The 23,929-nt window shown below is 35.0% G+C and overlaps 1 protein-coding gene across 1 annotated transcript; it reads left to right on the forward strand.

Moving 5' to 3' along the window:
* The first annotated feature begins 10,511 nt into the window (after positions 1–10,511).
* Positions 10,512–23,864, forward strand: adam28 (ADAM metallopeptidase domain 28). Its single transcript, XM_056744879.1, has 22 exons — positions 10,512–10,690; positions 11,955–12,043; positions 15,679–15,752; positions 15,929–16,007; positions 16,140–16,216; positions 16,679–16,874; positions 17,176–17,238; positions 17,387–17,458; positions 17,565–17,734; positions 17,873–17,954; positions 18,296–18,426; positions 18,942–19,119; positions 20,076–20,165; positions 20,258–20,453; positions 20,536–20,641; positions 20,738–20,900; positions 21,076–21,156; positions 22,198–22,288; positions 22,371–22,479; positions 22,564–22,651; positions 23,078–23,158; positions 23,317–23,864. Exons 1-22 carry the CDS (start codon positions 10,630–10,632, stop codon positions 23,350–23,352), a joined length of 2,313 nt encoding a protein of 770 aa, XP_056600857.1. The 5' UTR covers positions 10,512–10,629; the 3' UTR covers positions 23,353–23,864.
* The last annotated feature ends 65 nt before the right edge of the window (positions 23,865–23,929 follow it).

The following is a 23,929-nucleotide window of genomic DNA, read 5'->3' on the forward strand; positions in this document are numbered from 1 at the left end:
CAATGGAAACACTAAATTTATCATGGGTCAAAGGTCATGTCAGCTGGTCTGCCTGAAGGAGAGGGAGTTCCCTCCTCGGCACACGCCTGGAGCCAGTAGCTGTTGTTCAGAAAAAAGGCAGACGCAGGCAGATTTCAACCACTTGTCTTCGAAAAGATGCGCTGAGACATACGTTTCGATGTTACCGTATTAGTTTTCTCTAAAGAATTAGTTAGATTTATTCTGGATGTATGTGCCTCCATGATATAGTACAAGCTGTGTTTAGTTTTCCTAATAATAAGTACAATTTTAAATATTTTAAACACACTCTGTTAAAATGTGTCTGTTGTTAGCACCTGTTTTATTAACTCTAGCAGTTCTCAAGGCCATAAAACTTCAAACAGGACATAAAGTAAGCACTCTGTGCAATAAAGAAGATGAAAACTAAGCAGTTTTACACATGAACACATTTAGTGTCTTTGCTGTTTGCACTGGCCTTAATGTGATCTACAGACAAACACAATCACCTTTAATGGAGAATGTTAAAATGGCAAAAGATAATCACATGTATTGTGGCTAAATTGCACAGATTTGTTGTGTGCATTATCACTTATACACACTTAACTAGCTTCGGTTTTAGAAAAGAATGATGTCACACACCAAAACAGTGTCGTAATGTTGACTATATGGAAGCCACATCAGAGTAAATGAAAAACCCTCTAATTTTTTCACAAAAATGAAAGGAAGCAGCTGTGAAGATGTTTGAAGCATTTACCTTAGTAAGCTGTGCGAAGTAAAGAATGTTTTTCTTTGTTGTCTTGACTTCCTGCATGCTTTGCTTAACTCAGCACCGTGGGGCCAGAGTCCTCAGCTTGTCGGATATGACAACAATTGTACTTAGGGCAGATGACATAATTCCCTGCAGTGGACCAACACAGAACATCAGCTTCATGTAGCTTTTATATTAACATTTAGTCATTTAGCAGACGCTTTTATCCAAAGCGTCTCACAGAGAGTTCAGGAAGCAATAAGCGATATGTCATACAGGAGCAATAATACAATAGGTGCTAATAAAGTTACTAGTTTCAACAAAAGCTAGACCACTACCTGTTTAGAGAAAGAGAGAGAGTTTCGGTTTTGTATTTTTTCCAGATTTTTCTGTCAAGTATTCAAAGAAGAGATGGGTTTTACAGTAAGTCGTTTTTGGAATGTTGTGAGAAATGTGGTTGACCGGACTGAGTTAGGAAGAATCTTCCACCAGGAAGGAGATGTGAACGAGAACTTTTAAGCTAGGACATCAAATTAGAGTGGGTTAATGCAGCCCTCAACAATTTATTTTGGCTTATAAGGCCTGGGACATAATTACAGCTTCTATAAAAGAAAAATTATTTGTAAAAGTCATAGTATATCTCTGGTTTAAAAAGATACATGACTTGATACCTGGAAATAATATTTGTAAAATACCTTTTGGTTGACATAACGCATTTTTCCCTTTAATTAGATAATACAAATAATTTGAATTAATTAAAGAAAACATCAGAATTGTCAGACATACCTTCCTATTACTAAGTTTTATGTGTTATTTAGCGCAAATGATTCATATGTTTGCTTTGGATGAATGGCTGGAAAAATTCTATTTCATTGCCTTGTCAATGAAGGCGTTTCATTGATAATGAAATACAAAAAACCCACAAAATATGATATGCATGTGTTTGCATGCAAAATGCCCATAACTGTGTCAAAAACGGTTCAAAATATTGATCGGAAACAGTTAAATGCACACAATATATATACCTTAAAAATCTACTATAATATTTTTCTCTTCCTTCTCACTGTCTCTAACTGTTGAAACATTATAATATAGCACATCTCATTCGGACTTCGTTATTTTCTACACTTTTGTAAATTTCTTTGGGAAAGTATTTCAGCTAAATGCAAATGTACTGAAAAACAAACAGAATACATTGGGATTGACATTCCCACACAATATATTCTACACCACAATGAAACATTTTAAGAGCAGAACCTATCACCCTAACTACAAGCTTTGTGCATACAGTTTTTGATTAATACATCTGTTATTTTAAAGACTTCACCTGTTATGGTGCCTAGAAACACTTTACAGGAAGACGTGAGGGGTTAGCAGTAATAATCATTTACGACAGCCTGATTCCGGGACACAATGCTGTGTTAATCAAGGGTTTGGCATCGGACTTCACAGGCTCACAAAAAGTCCATTAGACATTGAGTCTTGGCTCAGATATCAACGCATTCCTCTGCCGTCTTTGTCTGGCACAAATTCAGGCCAAGTAAATATACAACTGAAAATCTTGCCTGTGTTGAAAAACAAAAGACACTGGAGGCAATATTCCTCAGACATGAAAAAGTCCTGTTTTGACAAAAACATCATTAATTAGAATTTTCTATGCCAAACTAACAATGCTCCAGGTTTGCATAGATGCCATATAACTAGTCAACAAGGGTACCACACAGCCACTGGCACATTATCAAGACTGACAGCTTGTGTTTCCTCACATTTATACGCACACTGTTACACAGTCAGCGTCCTGAGATAGGTCTGAGCGTGCACATTACATGAGTCATCATCACTGCTCCCACACAAACACCCAGGCAGCATTACACACCAAACCAGTCAGAACCGGACAAGCCACCACCCCTTCCCTATCTCACACTGTCTCCATCTTTTTCTTTCTTTTCATGAGCATTATACCTTTACGTCAGATGACAGCAAGAGGTGTATTCTCACAACTGATCTCTGATCTGTGTTAACACCATGAGCCAAGGCTAACCAAGGTCACGGCACAGACTGCTCTCTCACTCTCTCTTATTCCTGGGCAGTCTAGTCTTGTTTCACAAAGCCCCTCAATGACCCCTTCATCTTCTTGATCAACTGTTTGCTGTGTACTTGCTATTCTTATCTTATGGAGTTTGGGAGTAGGGACAGTTTAGTTTGAGATAATAAAATAAAAGGTCTCACCTCTATTATTGCTCTGGGTTATCTTGTGGTTATTGGGGGATAGCGCTTTGAGAATACTGACTGTACAACATAAAGATTTACATGAACTGTCCAGTAACATCTTGTTAGAATCTTTTTCTAATGTTTGGTTTTTTATTCCTAGGTAATAATACTAAAGCTAAAACTGTAAACTAAAACTAAAAACTTTTATGTTCATTAAAATGAAATGAAATATCAGCCTAAAGATTATTTAACTACACGAAACCACACTACACTGAAAATAAATAGAAACGAAAACATTATTAACAGAAAATAAATAGAAAGGTAAAAAAAACTGTAATAAAACAAATTAAATGTATATAGCAATACAAAAATATAAATAAATAAAATTATGAAATAAAAATTATGAAATAAAAAATTATAAAAGAACAAAATGGCAGCGGCTATTTGCACTTAGTGCAACAGAATTGCTAAAAATGTAACAACAATAAGCATAAAAATATATATTTATATTATAATATAATAAAACAATAACTCTGCATATTCTTCATAAGATATTTTTATTATATGTTTTTACTGTCGTTGTTAAGGGCTAGTACACAAAGACTAGACTTTGCACATGTACACCCACTGTACTGGCAATAAAATTCATTCTGATTCTGACAAGTAAATGTGGAAAATAAAAAATATCAGAACATTTCCTAAAACATTTTTTATTTTGTCTTTTTTATGTACACATTTAGCAATAACATTGTACACTTCGACTAAAATTAAGGCTAAATACAATTAAATCTGTATCTACACCATCCATAACTTTATTCTCTATTACCAGGGAAAATAATCTCTAAACCTGATGTTGGAGGTCAAAAGGCCCTGAGTTATTATCAGGATGGATAGAAAAGGTCAAACTGTCTGTCTGCATATCTGCATCTCTGAGCTACTGAGTGATTACTGCTAGTCTGGGTCATGACCACTTTAACCTGGTTAAATTCCATATGATGCACACAAAAATAGCAGACAGGGACATGACATAACTCTCTGCAAAGATCTGTTTACACCCACAACAATTACATTGGTAATAACTAGATATTCATTCACGAAACGTACTGTATGATTTAGTCAGCTTTACAAATGCAATCATATGATCTACTTAATAGTAAATGTATGTTATACTTTCTTACCAGTTTTTGCATTACTGCACTGTTTTGGGGAATGGAACATCATTATTCATGAAATTCAACTATTTATTAAAATTAGCTAAAGTTGCATTTAACTGTTTCTAGTGTATACTGTATGTCATTGCTTTGGAGATCATTGTTGTGGAAACAGTGCTGGTTGTGTATATGGTTACAAGAGATTGTTGTCACAGTATCTGACTGTCTAAAAACGTGGGAGAACGGAAGTGTCCATCTACTTTATACAGCAAACAACAAGTGAGCAAAAGCATGTGTTGGAAATAACTTTTTACTTTTAAATAATGCTTTGAAAGCCATTTGACATACTTTTCCAAAATAATTTTAAATCTGGTCTCTACAAATGGGAAATTCACCAAGCCATCAATGTATGTCACTGTGGCAAACATAAACAGAGCATGTTAAATGGCAAGTACTGGCTGTTCATCATAGCACATGTGGCCAATCTGACAAACATTCTCCAAAAATCATCATTAGTGATGAGTCAACCATGATCAACCATGAGCGTGATCATTCCTCCATCTACGACTAACATGAGATTATCACTGACCAATCACTGACGTCCCTAACATTGTCTAAGCTTTAAATATTATGCATAAGAATATAGGCGGAGTAAATCTTTTTTAAACCATGTATAGTTTGCTGTATTTGCGTGACGGTGTGATGATACTTGTCACAGTGTCAGTATTACAAATATGACATGTAACTCAAATTACAAAACCATATAGGGATAACAACAGTGATAAACAACAGTGTGTAATTACAAAGTTCTACACAATTATGATACAGTATGTACATGTAGTCCAACAAAATATTATCACAAAATGTACAAGAAGTTCACCATGATTAATAAGTACTTTTGTATAAATATACAGTAACACGTCATGAACACAGTTATAACAGCCGCCTTTTATTGGTGTCTCAAGGGTGATTTTCAATAGCCTGACATTCTCTCTTACTTTCTGTCTTGCATGGTGACCTGACCATGACAGGCGGGATCTCTCTGGAGCCTGCATGTCAGCATGTTATTGTTCAGCCTGATCATGGAACAAGGTCATGAAAGGCTGCTGTTCGTTGTCTGCCAAAAGGCTGTAACCAGTAACCCCCACACGCCCCTTCCTCTGTAACAGACCATTGCCAAGACACTACTTTGGACAAACAGACAACAGGGCTTGTGTATAACCTGATCCACATAATTTGACATATATAATCTTGCTATATAGGCAGTAGGTCAAAAGCTGCCCATTTTCTGTACAATAGTCTTTTATTTTTTATATGCATATTTTAGAATCTTTTAGACTGTAAATCTTATAATATTGTATTGGCATTGTGTTGAATGTCTGTATTAGAAGCTTTCAAAACCAAATAAAATGCCTTGTGTGTGCACACTTGGCAATAAAGCTCCTCTGATTCTGATTATACAAAAAAATATATAAAATAATGTAGAATCACAAGGAATTAGAGACTTCTTAACACATTTTCTGATATACTTTTATTACTTCTTTATAAAAAAGCTTTTCCAATAATAAATGATTAAACACTTATCCCCTTTGTACCATCTCTGCAGTGCCCCGGTTGTGCTGTGGCTACAGTAAAAAAACTAGAATTTATGTAACGTCTACATCAGCAGAAGCTTGTTAAGCAGAAGTCCAACCACATGCAAGAACATCTAAAAAGCACATTAAGTCAATGACATATGAGAGACAGATATGAGGGCAGCACTCCTTGAGTTCCACTCAACTGAAAAGGGAATTAAGAAATGAATCAAGTGACCTGTCTATCTCTCTGTTTTTCTATGGTGTGCCCTGGTCACATTAGCTTAAGAGAGTGTGATTTAATTGGGTTTAATGTGGGTGCTTGGAGGGGGCACTGTGGTGTGTGTAGAAAGTCAAAGCCGGGTAACAATCTCAGCAGATTTAGTCCAGATATTGAAAAAAGAAATCCATCTTGCAGATGACTCAACTCGCTAGAAGAGTCCTGGATGTCCATTTAAAGCACAAGGGGAAACAGGTCATGGAATTATTATCAGCTGTACAAAGCAAGAATTGCACACGTTATGGTTATATTTCTCAATAAAACATGATCTTAAGAAGTCCTATATTTATTCAAATTTAATTACGTTATTGAAGGACCAGCTTTAGCATGACCAACCATCACCATTTGGACTTGCTGTTTAGTTTTAGGCACAGTTTTCTCATATGCAAACTTCCTTGTGCATATTTGAATAAAAACGTGTGGCCCCACGTGCAGGCACAGAACACAAGCTGAAGATTGACCGTGTTAAAAACAAAACAAAAAGCCTAACGAATTTAAGAGAAATGACTTCATTCAAAAGCAGACATCTCCATCAGATAATCTCTATAAAACTTGAAAGAACAAAGAAAATTAAACAAATGGCATAAAACTGCTTTATGTGTGTTCTTTATATTAGTTTTATTTCATCAGTGACTAGGGGTAAGAGAAGAGGCAAGGCAAGAAGACAAAAACAGATGTAAGCTGGCTAAATTAAACATACATTTAATACACTTTTGCTATGGTATATTTATTTCATGTGTGGAAAAATTAGCTTGATCAATATTTTGAAAGATTTAAATATCAGAATTTAAACTCTGATGGGGTACATGGCAAATAAGAGCATACAGTCAATAACTGTCTGCAATAAAGTTATATGCTATAAATAGCTTTGACCTCATAATGGTAGTTATTGTTTAATTTTAACCTATATAATCAAATGGCCAAGTGGTTATGCAAAGGGATGCAAGCAAATTGATCATGAGTCATAAGTGGAGGGAACATGCAAGAACTGAAATTCAGTGAGATCAGTGTAAAGTGGTCATGGTAAGCCCCCTTGTGGCCGTTATTATTTGAGTTTCTAAAACGTTTTAAACATTCACACATAATCACACAGAAACATCCTAAACAGTGAAAAAAAGTTGATTTTAAAAGTAAGAGGTTAATTCTGTTGTTCAATTTATTTCTTTAGGGGGCGAGCACCAACATTCATAGCTCCTAAAAAGGTCTATAGTGCCTTAACTATCATGCCCCATTTTTTGAGGGTGGAGTGTAAAGTGATTTGAACATTGAAATTAGTGTAACTCTGGAATACTTTGGAGATATTCTATACTTTATTGTAATAGTGTCTGGATTTTTTAATAAATTATAGCAGTTTAATTGTATATTAAAAATAATAAATAAACATTATTTTTGATACCAAAACATAAAAAAATCTCATCAAAAAACACCAGAAAATTAAAGACATACTTCTTTAAGTATTTTTGTTTCAAATTTCAGGCTAAATTTTTTTATTTCTGTGATGTTTTAATCGCAACACCAACAACGGCCACTAGAAGTCATATAGGCTACAATGGTTTACTGCAAACAAACTAAAAATTAATACATTTCATCATTATATATAAGAAGGACATTCTTGGACCTTTTCGATTATATCGAAGTTTTTAATTTTAATTTTTAGATTTTCAATAAAATGTGATTTTGAATATATGTAATATTTATAATGGTACCAGATGGGCTCAGTGACATTTGAGAAAATTAGTGTGATTTAAGTTTATTTCGTGTTTTCAATCTCAAAACAGCTGCAAAATATAAAAACTACATTCTAAGAGCTTTCAAATGATATACAGTTTGTCAGCATTGAAATGGATTTATAATGCATAACCTCAGTGTTCCACTGGAACGGTGAAATTTACATTTACATTACATTCAGTCATTTAGCAGACGCTTTTATCCAAAGCGACTTACATGTGGGGTAGAAAATGGAAGCAATTGGGACAGCATAAGTACAACAAAAGCATAAGTGCAATAAAAAAAAAAAATTAGACACATTTAATTGGTTTTATGGTCACTCTTGTCATAAATGAATAAATTGCTACCCCTACATATTTTTTTGTAAACACTGGTCAAATATGTATTCTAGTGTCTTATACCTTTCCAATGATATGTAGTTTGTTATGATTGGATTAGATTTAGACATACCACATACAGCACCACACGTTTTCTGTTGGCCAAAACAATATGAAATATCTATTAAAAAGTTATCCTGTCTTTCCTGAGTAGCCATACTCTGCACTTTATAATATCAGCATTACAATAACTGATGTAATTGATTTAATGTCCAGTAGAGGGCGGTCGATAGTTTGTTATACAGTAAAGTGTCATTTTGAAGAATGTAAAAAGAAAATTGAGATGTACACAGTTTATAACAACAACCAAGAGAGAATTCGGCTTGAATTCAGTATTTTATAATGCTAAAAGACAGAAACTTACAAGAAAGGTACAAGAGTTAAATAAATATTTTAGCATTGCAAAATAGATGAGACGAATGGTGATTGTTTTACTAAGTTAATGGAGAACTTCAACTTTTATTAACTTCCTCTATATGCAACTAAAAAGTTTAAGAGAATGCAAAGTATCTGAGGTCTGTATTGTTAAGTCATTTTTATCTCTGATGTATAAAACAACACAATCTAAAACTGAACACATAATTAGAATGCAATTCCTGTACTTTCAACGATGAACTTTGCTGGATGACTAAAAGGTTGTATAAAAACCTTAAGTCCTTAAACGTACCAATACCTTTTTATTAGTGTTCATATAATCAACATAAATAGTTGTTTAAAATATTATAATACGCCCCAAACTGGAATTCCACCACTGCATTTAATCTTTCAAAATACATCAAGCTACTGCAATGTCTTTTGAAATCTTTTTTAGGGATTTTAAGTCTGTTTGGATCTCCAAAATTGTATAATAACAGCGTGGCACTGATTCAGTGCTTACAAAACCTCTCACCGCAGTTACATTGTTTCACAATACATCCAAATTTGTGTCTCACTTTAACCTATTGTAATCTCCCAAATTTTGAAACTCATATGACGGTCGGCTTGTGTCTTGTTGAATTGAAATAATCTCACTTATCTTTTTTTAGAACACCAGCAGACATTTCTGCTATACATGTAATGTACAGTATATGTATAATGTGTTCAGTAATGCAGAAAACTGTAAAACAATGTGTAGTTTAATGTGTAACCTAAGTACATGCAAACAATTACAATGATTATCATATGTACAGTTTGGATATTTTATTATAATTCATAATTTAGGGGATAAAACTAATCTAACATATCTACTGTAAGAATGTTCTTATCTACACAAGTTTAGATCTATGGCGATACAGAAGACTGTGAGAAATAATAATGGTCACAAACAGTAGCCAGCAGTAGAAGAGGAGAGAAGAGGCTCAGTTAAGGATGCATAAAGGCATAAAGGACACTGCAAGCTTTCTCCATTCCAACTGAACAATAGCGTTGTTTCAGGGTTCAGGAAAAAGGACAACAACTGTATTATTGTTCTTTCCACGAACTTTTTTTTAGAAGAAAGTCAAGAATGTGGTTTACTGGGAATGATCCCTGTTCTGGCTCACATGTTTGTTTTTTATGGCTTGACATCTTGACACAGTCAAAATGTGTGGAAATTCAAATACTGAAGAAAAAGACAGAGAATGATGAGAATTTACTGGATTGTACAACAATGTCCACCCCTAGATGCCTAATATTGAGTATATCTACAAAGAAACAACATCAGCAATTTAAAGAATTCTCTGAAAGGTGAGGTCAGATATGTTTGCTTATTCTATGGCATACAAATGGTTTCTAAGGTTTGTAATGCACTTTCTCATTCAGTGTATTTATAAATGCAGAAGTGAACACAATTCTATGTATCTGATTATGTGTTTATCAACTTCTGCAGAAATGTATTTTTCTAAAATAATAACTAAGAATTTGGAAGCATGTATTATACTGTGAATGCAATGCATACAGGAACTATTAACTATGAACTTCTATTTGCATACTTTTTTCGTACAGTACATTGGGCAATTTAAAATTCTTTACACTTCCTTAAGCTCCATTCCATTCAGAGCTGGAACTGTTTGATTGGCTTGATGATTAAAATAAATACAATAAAGTATACAACTAAAATTAACAATTTCTGCTTGTTGTCAAGCAACAATAAAAGTTATTTTAATAAAACATACATGAAACATAAGTGAAAATTTATATTTAAAAGACATACAAAGTATGCAAGATAATTCAGTGGGGTGTAATATTAGATCTATGACTATATGTGAGCCAATCTACACATGACCACTGCTTACATCACTGTTTTTGCACCAGTCAAATAAAGTCACTGAAAACTCACACATGACTCTCTACGTAAGACATACAGCACTAAGCAAGTATCATTACGTCACAAGCCGTCTGCATGTTTCCTGTTTCGCTTGACACTATCAGGGGCGTGTTCAAACTGGTCACAAACACTTTATACCTCTGTCTCATTTCCTGAAAGTCCATGTGTAGAGCTTAGACTGCCCTGCTCAAGGTCTGGCCTAAACCACAGCCCAAGTGATCTTCAAAACTTTGCCTAACAAACGGCATTCTTTTTCAGTTGTTTTGCACAGTGACAATGGCAGGAAAACATCTCATTTTGTGGATCTTCACTCTGAGCATTTCATTTGATCCCTCAGGTAAGATACTGGATACACCAGTTGCCTCGCTTAACAATGACTGATCAACTGATCTCTGCACTGCCTTCAACAGTATTACTGCACTGCACTGACAGTCTAAAGTGTTATGTTTTTAAAGTGTAAAGTTGCCATTTAAAAATGCAACTTTAGTATAGTTGCAGATTGTAAAATGATAACTATAAATTCAATTTTGTTTTAGATTTTGTTCGTTGGACTGAATCTGATTTGAAGATGGTTATATTTATTTAACGCAGATTACTGCACAAAAGTTGCTGTTTGCTGCTGAAAATATTCATTTTAGCATCAACTTAGTCTTAGATGTTTCTTTTAAAATGGTTAGGATAAATGAAAGAGAAACAAATGACAATTGTTGAATTACATTAAGAGTATTAATAAGTAAAATAAATAGATGTTTCTTTTGAAACGCTAATGATGACATTTGTGAGATTTCAAAAGTTTCCATTTTAATGCTTCTCTTCACGTACATTTTACGTTTTTGATCATAGCATTCTCTGTAATTTTTTTAACGTGTAATAATTTTAAATAATCTTTTTAAATAATGGTAAATAACAAGGAAACAAAGCACTGGTAACACTTAAGAGTTGGGGTGCTCAATCCTTGTGGCAGTTGTAAACCAAGGAACATGACTTTCTGCGATGTCATTGTGAAAGTTGTGAGAGTAAATCTGTTCAAAAGTTATACTGATGCATGCTACACCCCAACTCATATTGAACATGCTTGCACCTGTGGAGTTCAGAATATGAATTCTTTTCTGAAGTTTCAGTTGTGATAAATCATTTTGATTAGTATCTCTTAATCTTAAATATCTATTAAATCTTTAATCTATTAAATGTCATTAGCAGCCCTAAACTAGGGCATGTTTAACTATTGTTTGGCTTAGATTAACATTTAACTACAATGTTAATGTTTTATGTTACAGAATAGCACCTTTTTTGATCACAGTAAGATAAACAGATCATGTGCTGTTGTGTTTAACTAAGTGACACAATTTCCGCAAAAGCTCTGTGGAAAAATATCCATTTATGTTTATTTTGCACATACATCTCACAAAGATGTTTTACATGTATGAATGAAAGTTCATAGGACAACTAAATTAATTAATGTGTAACCACATTTATTATATATGGGATAACAATGATGAGTACATTCAGTACACATTCATTTTTTGTATTTTAGCACACAGATAATCTTTGTGAGTCAGTGTCTGTAAATTTCTCTCTGTTCTTTATCTGCTATACTGTAGCTGGTCACATTTCTGAGATCGATGGAAAAAGGGTCTATGATGTAGTTCGACCTATCAGGTTACATGACCTGCAAAAAAGAGATTTAATGGTGAGTTATCTCTCTCTCTCTCTCTCTCTCTCTACCGTGTTACTCACGGTAAGGATTCTTTCATGGTGTATACAAGATGTTTTGATTGCAGTGATTTGGGACACAAGCGCTTTGCGTGGCCGCATAAAAACGAACACAGCGCGTCAACAACTCGAGCTGATGGCGACAAAATCGATCACATCAATAAGGCAGAATCTCAGAGAGCTGGAAAAACAGGATCGAAAAGTTACACAGGAAGTGAAGGGGCAGCAAGAGTTGAGTGTTATTAATGTCAATACTGGCAGTGTGGAGAAACCTGAATGCACTATTGTGCCTGATAAAGCTGTTTTGAGTGTTGGTAACGTTAATGATAATGATCAGAGTGATGCTGAAGATCTATGTGAGGACAGTGAAGTCAAACAGTCAGGTGTTTCTGAGGAGAACATGGCTGATGAGACTGAGAGTTTATCACAATACACTGTTTATGGCAAGCCATTTTGTCATTTAACATTCGAGGTTTACTAGTATCTATTTTTAGGCTACTAGTACTTATTGTTTAGTTACTAGTAACTATTCCATTAGATACTTGTACCTAAATATTAGATACTAGTGCTTATTTATTAGATACTAGTACTTAATCATTAGATACTAGTACCTTAAATTAGATACTAGTGCTTATTTATTAGATACTATTACCTAAAATTTGATACTAGTGCTTATTTATAAGACAGTAGTACTTAATCATTAGATACTAGTACTTATTCATTACATACTAGTAACTTTTTAGATCAAAGATATCCTGAACATAATAGACATTCTCTATATTACATTTACATTTACATTTAGTCATTTGGCAGACGCTTTTATCCAAAGCAACTTACAGTGTACTTATTACAGGGACAATCCCCCTGGAGAAACATGGAGTAAAGTGTCTTGCTCAAGGACACACTGATGGTGGATGCTGGGATCAAACCACCAACCTTTGATTTACCAGTTCAGTGGTTTAACCCACTAGACCACCATCTTCTTCAAATTACTTTGATAGAACAGTTTTTAGCCAGTCTATCTCCACCATGAATATTTGTAAAAAGCATAGTATACACAGTTCTGTCATACTTTGCATATCTATTATTTCTTTCCTTGATAAAACTAAAGGAAAATCAGGTGTTGAAGTCGGTGATCACAGATAAGTAAGGCTAGGGGAAAATCTAATAAAAAATAATGGCTGATTACTCTTCTTGCCTGGGTCGACTTTCTTTTCTGCTTTTTTCTCTCTTTTGTATGGAGTTTTTGAGGTTAGGATCTCTTAATATCAATGGAATGAGGGATGGGAGAAAGAATGTACTTTTATCAGAAATTATCGATTTAAAAGATTTGAGTGTCACTTTTTTACAAAAAACTCATAGTACTTGTAGTAATGAAGTAAACTGGGGACTATGGTGGAAAGGAGAGTATGTTTTGAGTCATGGGTCCAATATAAGTGCTGGTGTAGCTGTTATTTTTTCTCCTTCTCTAAAAGTGAATATTTTATCTCAAACTGAAGTAGAGCCAGGAAGGTTTTTAGCTGTAAAGGCTGAAATTAATAACATTCAATTCTTGTTTGTAAATATTTATGGCCCTAATGTTGGAGCAGAAAGAAGAGTATTTTTTACTAAACTGGAGAGTAAAGTTAAAGAAGAAAGGGAAGATGTGTTTATTGTTGTAGGGGGCGACTGGAACTGCACTCTTGGCTTTACAATAGACAGGAATGGGGAAGAACCTCATGTACAATCAGCCTCATGTTTAGCTGGTATTTTAAAAAAACTAAGTCTCTTAGATGTATGCCGAGAACATAATCCCTCTACAAGGCAATTCACATGGGTGAAAGTTTGTAATGAAAGGATTTCAGCTGCACGTTTGGACCGTTTTTATATATCTTGCTATTTAAGAAATAGAGTTTTTAATATGGAAATTATTCCCAATGCTCTTTCTGATCATAAACGTATTACAGTTGGTTTTACCCTGTTTCAAAGCACACATAAAAGTTGTTACCGGCATTTCAACACTAAACTTTTAGAAGATACATTTTTTTGTGACGCTTTTAAGTCTTTTTGGGAGACATGGCAAACAGAACAAAGTGTTTTTGAAAGTATTATTCAGTGGTGGGAAGTGGGCAAAGCACATATAAGAGATTTTTCTCAGAAATATGCTGCTCACTCCTCTGTACGTTTAAAAAATACTTTAAAGTGACTGGAAACAGAGATCACTAACATTGAATTGAATATGACTGTTAATGATGCTGCTATTTTGAAGGATATTTGGACGGAGAAGAAAAGTCACCTGAGCTCAATCCTAAATGAAAGAGTTAAAGGAGCCCTGATAAGAAGCCCCTATTCATCTCTGAAGGATATGGATGCTCCTACGGCATATTTTTTTAACCTGGAGCAGAAAGTGGGTCAAAAGAAACAAATGTTTTCATTGAAAGACAATAGTGGACATGTAACAACAGACCCACTGGAGATGCGAAGACTTGCTGTTGGATTTTATTCTAATTTATACGCTGCTGAAATTTGATAAACCCTGAGAATCTTACTTAAAAATTGGGAACAAAATCAATCCGGGTGGTACGGACCATGATGACACGGATGATAGAATCTCTGCCTCATGCATATGGACTTGCATTAGAAACCTTTGATGAAGAGGCAGGAAAAAAAGATTTCTTAGTTGTTTTTTTCAGCTGGGATTGGACTTTGGGAAGAAAATGAAGGCTGCTTATTAACATTTAAGACACCTAACCTGAACTCTTTTATTGATGCTGACAAGAAGGCCATTCATATTATGTGCCTGAAAGTTAGTCATCTAAATGCACTAGAGAGGGTCCGAGAGTCCAAATAGCAAGTTTTTTTTGGGGCCAGGTGTCTCCCCCAAAGGAAGCTGGAGGTCCCTGTACAAACCAACTATTGAAAAAAGATCTGGAGATCTTCAGTGGAGAATTGTACATGGGATTATAGCCACAAACAGATACAGAACACGCAATGATCCACAAGTAGGGGAGGGGTGTTCTTTTTGTAGTGAAGATGAAACTGTTTTTCATTTGTTTTTAAAATGTAAAAAAGACTTCAGTCATTGTTTTACATATTAGAAGAGTGTTGTCATACATTAGGAGAAGTTTTTACGCCAGTCCTTTTCATTTATGGGCCAAAGTATTGTAGAAGTAGGAGGGAAACTCATATGTTAGTTAATTTTCTTTTTAGTCAAGCGAAGTTGGCTATATGGCTGTCATGGAAAAATCATTTGAATGGTACTGGGTCAACAGATAACGTGTCAATTTTAAAGGGCCTACTAAAATCTCGTATCGAAATTGAGTTCACTTACTATAAACTGCTCAATGACATGGAAATGTTTAAATATAAATGGGCCGTAAACCAGTGTTTGTGTGATGTGAATTATGATGGCGTTTTGGAAATTTATGTCTAGATGTTAACTGTTATTATTACTAATTTATTAATTTATTTTTTATTTTATTAATAATATGATTTTGGACTAATGTATTTTAATTTTTTTTGTAAAAAATGGACTCTTAAAAGTCTCCCTCTCTCTCTCTCCCTCTTTCTCTCTCTCTCTCTCTCTCTCGTATATTATTTTAATCAAACTAAATCAATTTCTGTTCCTTACAGTCAAGACCTGACACAGTCCGATATGCTATGACGCTGGGTGGAAAAGACATTGAAATGCATCTTCAGAAAAATGAGTAAGTTTATCTTCCCTTATAGTCATCATTTTTCTTATAAATTCAAAGCGTAAGATAATCAGATTTGCTTAGTCTGCGAATGCTGCAAGCCCAAAACTTCCTTATTGTCACATGCAAGGCAACGTACGTCATACAAAAATGTTGTCTGTCTGTGATTAATGTGTGTTTATCGACAGTGCTATACTGACAGACAATTACAGTGAGACCCACTATACTGAAGATGGGGTTCTTGTCACAACCACACCTGAGGATCTGGTAGGTGATATATAGTATTATACAGACAAGGATGTGCTTTTCTAATGCCCATTATCTTGACTACAGCTGATATACATATTGATTCTGATATATTGTGAAAGATGATGGTTTCATTGTCTTTTCCTTTCACAGGATTTGTGTTACTACCATGGGAAAATTGTGAATGATAGCGACTCGACAGTTAGCATGAGCACTTGTGATGGACTCCGGTAAATGATACAAATGTTTTTTTTACAGGAAGTAACAATGTAACTTGTTTTACTACATTGATGAATGTAACATTAATGTGGTACAACAAGCAATTCTGCTGATTCCTATGGTACTCTTACTGTAACCAAACCTTAAAGGAACTGTTCACCCAAAAATAAAAATCATTAACTCGAGGGTGAGTAAAGACAGAAGTCGTGACCAGAAGGTTGCCGGTTTGACCCTCAGGGCCAGCGGGTAACAATCGAGGTGCCCTTGAGCAAGGCACCTTACCCCTACTTAATCCCCGGGCGCTGCAGTGATAGCTATCCACTGCTCCGTGTGTACGTGTGTTCACCACTTGCTGTGCGTGTGTTCACTACTCACTGGATGGGTTAAAAGCAGAGGTCAAATTTCGGGGATGGGTCACCATATCTGACAAATAGGTCACCTTCACTAAAACCACTGTGGTCTTGTCTTTACAGAGGCTATTTCCAGACAGCAGAGCAAAGCTTTCTGATCGAGCCGCTATCTGAAAACGCTGAAGGCGACCACGCTGTCTTCAAATATGAAGACATAAATGAGGGTAAACCTGCGGTGTGTGGAGTCACCAACACTAGCTGGGATGAGAGCGAGGACGGTGTCCCTCCACGCTTAAGCAAATCCCGCTCTCGTTTATCAGTAAGTTTGCATTTACATTTTTAATTATTTGCCAAATGCAAACACACAAAAAATGTTTTACAAGGATTCAGTATAACATAGCGTGAATTAGGGGAATTTGGCTGCATACTGTTTAGACTTGACAAGCAAGTCAATGATAACATAAACAAGTTATCAGTTATCATTTGATAATGTGAAATAAAATATGAAATTAGTTGATGTGTTGAGTGTAATTTTCCAGTGAGACTACAAATGAAGTACAAAAAGAACTGAAGGATACTAACATATTATGTTTTCTTTCAATTGATTTACTTCTGATTAGGGGCCAACTTTGTTTCAGCAACAAAAATACATTGAGTTGTTCCTTGTGGCTGACAACAGAGAGGTAAGAACTGAAAGCACACTTTAGGAGACAAACCAATTGCGTCAAAGTATATTTAAAACCCTAATGTGTGAGATAATGTCCGTGTGAGCAAGTGGTGCAATGTTTAGAAACGCTTGACTAATACATCCTGTGACTGATGTTCCCACAGTACTTGAAAATGGACAGAGACCGCAACAAATTGAGAAGCAGGATATTTGAAATCATGAATTATATTAATAATGTGAGTCACTGATAACATACTATACAGTTGAAAGTCCAGCACAACAACATTGCTGACCATTTAATTTGCATAAACAAATCAAATTCTCTTTCTATCGGGTGTGCAGGCATATAAGGAAATCCACACATTTGTCGCTCTGACTGGCTTAGAAGTATGGTCAGACAGTGATAAGATAACCGTGTCCTCTGTTTCCGGAGCAACCTTGGATGGCTTCAGCAAATGGAGGAACAGTGAACTCATGAAAAGACAACGCCATGACAACGCCCAACTTCTCAGGTCAGCTCCATAATTCTTAACTGAATACAGATTATTGAATAAACTATGCAATCTGTTTGAGAATAATTGCACAACAATAACTGAATGTGATCTAGCAGGACTGGTTACAAAATAAAATGTCGTTTTTTTGCCCCTCAGTGCAATTGACTTTGATGGAGCAACTGTGGGCCTAGCTTACATCGCAACCGCATGTGGCGGTCTTTCAACGGGGATTGTGCAGGTGACTAAAAATCTTCTGAATAATTAAAAAGTTATAAACTTGGACAAAATCACTCAACAAATCATGGAAATGCAATGTTAGCAAAAATATAAGCGAGTAGAGTGATTTCACAATAGTGGTAGAGGTTTAGTAACATTTTACATGTAGCACCACAACAATCCACCAGATTTTCTCCATATATGGTGTGTCTGCATTTAAAGACTTGAATTGTGGTATATTCGTTTTTGTTTCACTTCCTTATTTTTTTTAATACTTGAATGCACTACACAGAAAAAAATATTTCTCTGTACACCACCAGGAAGTTTTTTTTTGTCATTAATTGTTACTTTCCATACTCACAGGATCACAATTCAAGGGCCATAGCAGTGGGAGCCACAATGGCCCATGAGATGGGACACAATCTTGGCATGAATCATGACACCAACACTTGCACTTGTTCTCACACCAGCTGCATTATGACACCAGCTCTCAGGTTTTTATATGACAGTTTTTCCAACTTTATTAGCTTATTAAAATAATGCATTCAAACACATTAACATGATGTATAGGCAAATAAAGTAAAATATGTCACAATTCATCAAGACAATCTCATCTGTCTACGCTCTTTATTCTTTACACATCTTTATACTGTATGAAGAGTTCATTTGCGAAAAAAAAGATAACTTAGTTTTTAAAAGAATAAAAAACATGTTTTTTATTGTGCATTCCAAGTAAAAGTCCAAGTCCAAATTTTGGCACTATTGCATATATTCAATTTTAATATTTGATCTCTCATCGGTGCAGATGGCCTCATGGTTAGTGCGCTGATATACAGTGTAGTGCCCATGTGCTCACGTTGACCCGGTTTTGATTCCTGTCTCAGCAGGTCCTTTGCTGATCGTTCTCCCCTATTTCCACCCAATAGCTTTCCTGTCAGCTCTTTACTGTCCTATCATGATAAGACATAAAAAGCCATTAAATAGAATTTCATTTTTCCTCTCTCTCCAGCTATAACATCCCAGAGCACTTCAGCAGCTGCAGTACTAGTAACTACGAGCAGTTCTTGAACACCAAAAACCCGGAATGTCTTCTGAATGTGCCTAAAGCTAAAGATTTGATTCAGCCTGCCGTGTGTGGAAATGGCTTTGTGGAGACGGGAGAAGAATGTGATTGTGGAACAGTGCAGGTAAACTGAGGATAAGAAAAACTTTGAAATGAAGAGCAAGGGATTTCTATGGAAATATATGTTTTATTGCTTTATATTATAGCCATGTAGTTTATTTAGACTTTCCTTACTTAGTTAAAATTGTTCTATCACCCAAAATGGAAAAAAAGCTATTTCAAAATGATATGGATAACAATGAATTCTCTAAACCAGTGGTTCTCAAACTTTTAATTGCAAGGCCCCCTTTGTGTAGGGTGCATTGCTTTGTGGCCCCCCAAATGAAGACTTATTTGATTGAACTTATTTGAGCAACACAGAAACATACATTTTTTTTGTTGGTCTTCTTATTTGTCTGATATTTGATTGCATACAATAATTGATAAGTTTCTATATTTCATAAAATGCCACAAATATTATGCCTCATAATGTCCCCCCTTTTTGAGAAACACTACTCTAACAAAAACATGTTCAGTAAAAGTACAAAAAGCAAAAACAATTCTAAACAAGTACAGGCAATTCCTGACAGGAATGTTTACAGCTTACATATTTGAGCTTACATGTCTAAAACTTAATTTAGACAAAGTGTAGGCTTGAGCTTTTCTTCACCCATTTATTCAAAACGCAATATCTGAATTCTGTCAGCTCTCTGAAGTGATAAATCCAGCATTTAGAGATGGAATGCATGTAATATTGCTACAGATGTGTTTATACATGCACTCCATTAGTTTAGCACTCCTTATTTGGTTTATAATAATAAAAATAAAAAATAAAGCAGGACACAATGCCTGCATCATGCTTTTCTGACCCCAGGTGTTCTTTCATTCATTGCATGCTTTAACAAGTGAACTTCTTTCCTTAAATTTCTCTAGTGCGGCAGAACACTTTTATGTTTAATTTATTATGGGTGTATGCAATGTGTTGACAAATCTTAACTATTCTTCTTTTTTTAAGACAAGTAATCCAATATTCTTTAACAGGAGTGTACAAATCCATGCTGCAATGCAACCACCTGCAAACTATCAGAGGGCTCACAATGTGCAGCAGGGGAGTGTTGTGAGAAGTGTAAGGTGAGATTCAAAAACATCTGAAATTCTTTAAAATAATCCATGTATTGTAAAATAAGTAAAACATGAACTATATATTTTTTTCTCACCATCAGATCATGTCACCATCATATGTGTGTCGTCCTAAAAACGATGACTGCGATCTGCAGGAGTACTGCACTGGAAAATCAGCTGAATGTCCGGAAGACGTCTTTACAGTCAATGGACTCCCTTGCAAGAATGGAAACGGCTTTTGCTACAATGGCCAGTGCCCATTAAGAGAAGACCAGTGCATTAAAATGTGGGGTCCAAGTGAGTATGCCAGAACATCAATCGTGCACTGATTTTTTATTTTTATTTGGTTTAAATATTGTGTTTGTTTTCTACAATAAAGCTGCCGATTTGGCTCAACAATTCTGCTTTAATCAAAACACAAGAGGACTTTACTACGCCTTCTGCAAGCGTACCGCCGGCGATACATATATTGGATGCCAGAAACAGTAAGACTTCATGTCCATCTACCCATCTGTTCATTTATATATAAGTTATGTTCAAATATTAATCATTTAATTTGACAATCAATAACTCTCCCTCAGAGATGTGATGTGTGGAAAACTGTTCTGTGAAAACGGTAATGGAAGTCCCAATTACGGAAGGCTGGTACAATTCAGAGACAATAAATGTAAAGCCACTTTCTACAGTAATCCTGAAGAAGATTACGGCCAAGTCGACAGTGGCACCAAATGTGGGGAGGGGAAGGTAAGGGTGATTTTAAGATGCACATTAGATCTATTTAACACAAAAAACTTCACAGTCCTACTGTAGGAGAATTGCAGACCGTAGAATTTATATTCATCTACAATTAAAAACTTCTCATCAAGTATCAAGTATATTATTATTTTCTTATTTTCTGTCCATGTTTTTCTTTTCTCAGGTTTGTAGCCAGAACGAGTGTGTCGATCTAGAGACAGCTTATAAAGCAACCAACTGTTCAGCCAAGTGCAAAGGACATGGGGTAATACTCTAAATATGCTACTTTTAAACATTCTCTTCTTCTTTTCCCAAAAACTTCTAAAGCTCAGTGGCTTCCAATTCAGAAGTCAGATAAATTGCTTTGTGTAAACTTTAAAATGTATACTTTGTGTATTACAGATAAATTAGCATATTTCTCATTACACTATTTGTTTATAAAGTAAATGTGCAAATATAAAAGGTGAGAACTTGGTTTCGCACTTTATACTGTATGTAGGCCTATTGATACCCAAGTTGTACATTTTCAGGTAGTTCATGTGTCATAAATTTGTTACTTGAAATAAAACAGTAAGTTATGTCTGATTCTGAAAAACAGTCAAGAAAAAATGTAAGAAACCATTTCAACGACCATTTTCCATTTTCCTGAATTTCCTATTTAGGTTTGTGCTTATGTAAAAATGATCATCTTTGGTTCTTTCTATGAACTACTAAAAATATTGTTTCCCTTTGCATTTATTTGCAGAAAATAAAATAACAGAAAAGATGTTTTGTAATTTTTCAGACATAAAATAATGCAAGGAAAATAAGTTCATATTCACTTTTAAGCAATACAACAGTAATATGTGTAGTCTACATATATTTAGGAAAAGTAAAAAAAAAATCTTTATGATAAACTAAATTTTGATCACAGTTTTCGCAACGTCTTGACATGCTGTCAGTCTTTCACATTGCTGTTGGATGACTTTATTTCACTCCTGAGGATAAATTTTTTGACATTCAAGAGACACTGGACTGGAATGGCCACAATACATCTAAAAATGCTTATTATATCAAAATTTGTAATGGTCTCTTCATTTTTTCTGCGGCTGTATGTTGCATTTCAGATTTATTTTATGAATCCATGAAATTCATCAGAATAAGCTTTTTATTTCAGATTTCTGTATGTTGCTATTTAAAGTGTCTACTGATGTAACTTTCCTATACAATTTTGTCCTTTCATGTGTTTTTGATATTGTCGGTGTAAGTGCTTGTGTAACTTTCAGTGTTACAAGCATTAGTCTAAATGTAATTGAATATGTTACAGGTGTGTGATCACAGACTGCAGTGCAGATGTGAGCCTGGATGGCTGCCACCAGACTGTGAAACACAAACAGAGAGCGGTGATCTGTCTCAAGGTAAAACTACAGCTAATGCATTCAAACTAGTCCCACATTAGTGCAGCTGTTTTACACTGACCTGTATTCTTGACACTTTCAGGTGTAATTATAGCCATTGCTGTGATTGTCTGCCTCCTGGTTGGGACTATTTTAATTGGACTGGGCATCTTCCTGTTGAAACGGAGACAGAGAGGATCACAACCACCTGGGTATGAGTGCAGTAACACCAACTCTTACACCCTGGGAAAAGACAATAAAAGTAATTAAATTAATGTTGTTGTTTTTTACAATAGACGTCCAAGCCCAGGGAAAACTCATGTAGTTGACATTCCTGACCTTAGGCAAGAGAGACTGATGACGCCTCACCAGAAACCTTTCCCGGTAACGTATAAGCACATTAAAACTATTGTAAAACATGCTAAAAACGTTTGTGGATTTAAATTCATGCATGTTAGCTTCAGGTGTATTATGAACCTTGAGTAGTTTTTTCTACATCATAGGTGAACAAACATTCAAGTAACATGACAATCAAAACATGCTGTGTCTAGAATGATCCAAATGTATCAAACTATACTCACATGCTATAGAATCTACATTTTCTAAGTCAAGACAGTCTAGACTTTAATTCAGTATGTATTCTATTGTCACAGTATGCTATTTCGGATGCAGGCCTTTGAAATGTCCCTGTTTCAGTAGGAAATGCATTGCCACAAAAAGCAAAGGGTCTTCTAAATATTTTTCTGCTTAGATGATCTTTAGTCAATGAGAAATTGGATCATAACAGCATTATATTTACATCTTTTCTAGGGAATCAAGCCTACAGCTCCTCCTCCACCTCCACCTGTCCAGTCCAAACCTCTACATAATGACTTCAGAACAGCACGACAGGTAACACATTAAACGTCACAGCTTGTTTTAAAGGGGTATGAAATTTAGTAGTATCTAGCAGTATTACCACCAGCTCATTTCACCCCTCCCTTTCGAAGCGCTACAGTGGCTGACACGGGAAGATGTTCATTACATTTTTTACCTTTTTTCATTCTTAGGCTCTCAGACCACCTCCTCCTCCTCCAAAAGTGTGATGTCCAACAACTGTCAAACCTTTAAGCAGAAGCTCTATGGGATGGTCAGTCATTCCAAAACCTGCAGTAAAGATTACAAGTGTTTGAAACAGACACACAGAGGTTTAATGACCTCTTCAGGAAAACACGTCTGTAAAAAAAATTCTTTTACAGTTTCCTTATTATACATATTTATTTGACAATGCAAAGGCAGTGACTGTGTGTTTATGTATGTAAATATGTACAGTTTTTTGTAAATGAGCCTTCCTTTTAGATAATAATGAATTGAAATGAATTTTATGATCTGCCAGCAATGTAACTGATGCTATGCAACTTTTCAGAGTTTATACCTTGTGACATCTTGTGGCCAACAGTAAAGTTCATAAATGTTTTTTTTTCTATAAAAAGTCAATGTGATTTTATTTTATAGCCATATGAACCAATGATATAAATGACACCGTCCTTTGAAAAAAAGGCACACTCATTTCACACAATCATAATAAATTGTTTACAAAGATTAATGTGAAAATGTATCACTGTTGTGATTGAATTATTAATTAAATCTTACAAATGCAATACTATTGTAAGATAAACACAC

Source organism: Triplophysa dalaica, chromosome 4 (genome assembly GCF_015846415.1).
Source record: "Triplophysa dalaica isolate WHDGS20190420 chromosome 4, ASM1584641v1, whole genome shotgun sequence".
Taxonomy (NCBI): domain Eukaryota; kingdom Metazoa; phylum Chordata; class Actinopteri; order Cypriniformes; family Nemacheilidae; genus Triplophysa; species Triplophysa dalaica.

Bases quoted from the DNA above. Each gene is read 5' to 3' on its own strand.
- adam28 (XM_056744879.1), top strand. From the start codon at position 10,630: ATGGCAGGAAAACATCTCATTTTGTGGATCTTCACTCTGAGCATTTCA. The intron at 17,459-17,564 runs GTGAGTCACTGA...TCGGGTGTGCAG, and splicing joins TCATGAATTATATTAATAAT to GCATATAAGGAAATCCACAC. The intron at 23,159-23,316 runs GTAACACATTAA...TTTCATTCTTAG, and splicing joins ACTTCAGAACAGCACGACAG to GCTCTCAGACCACCTCCTCC.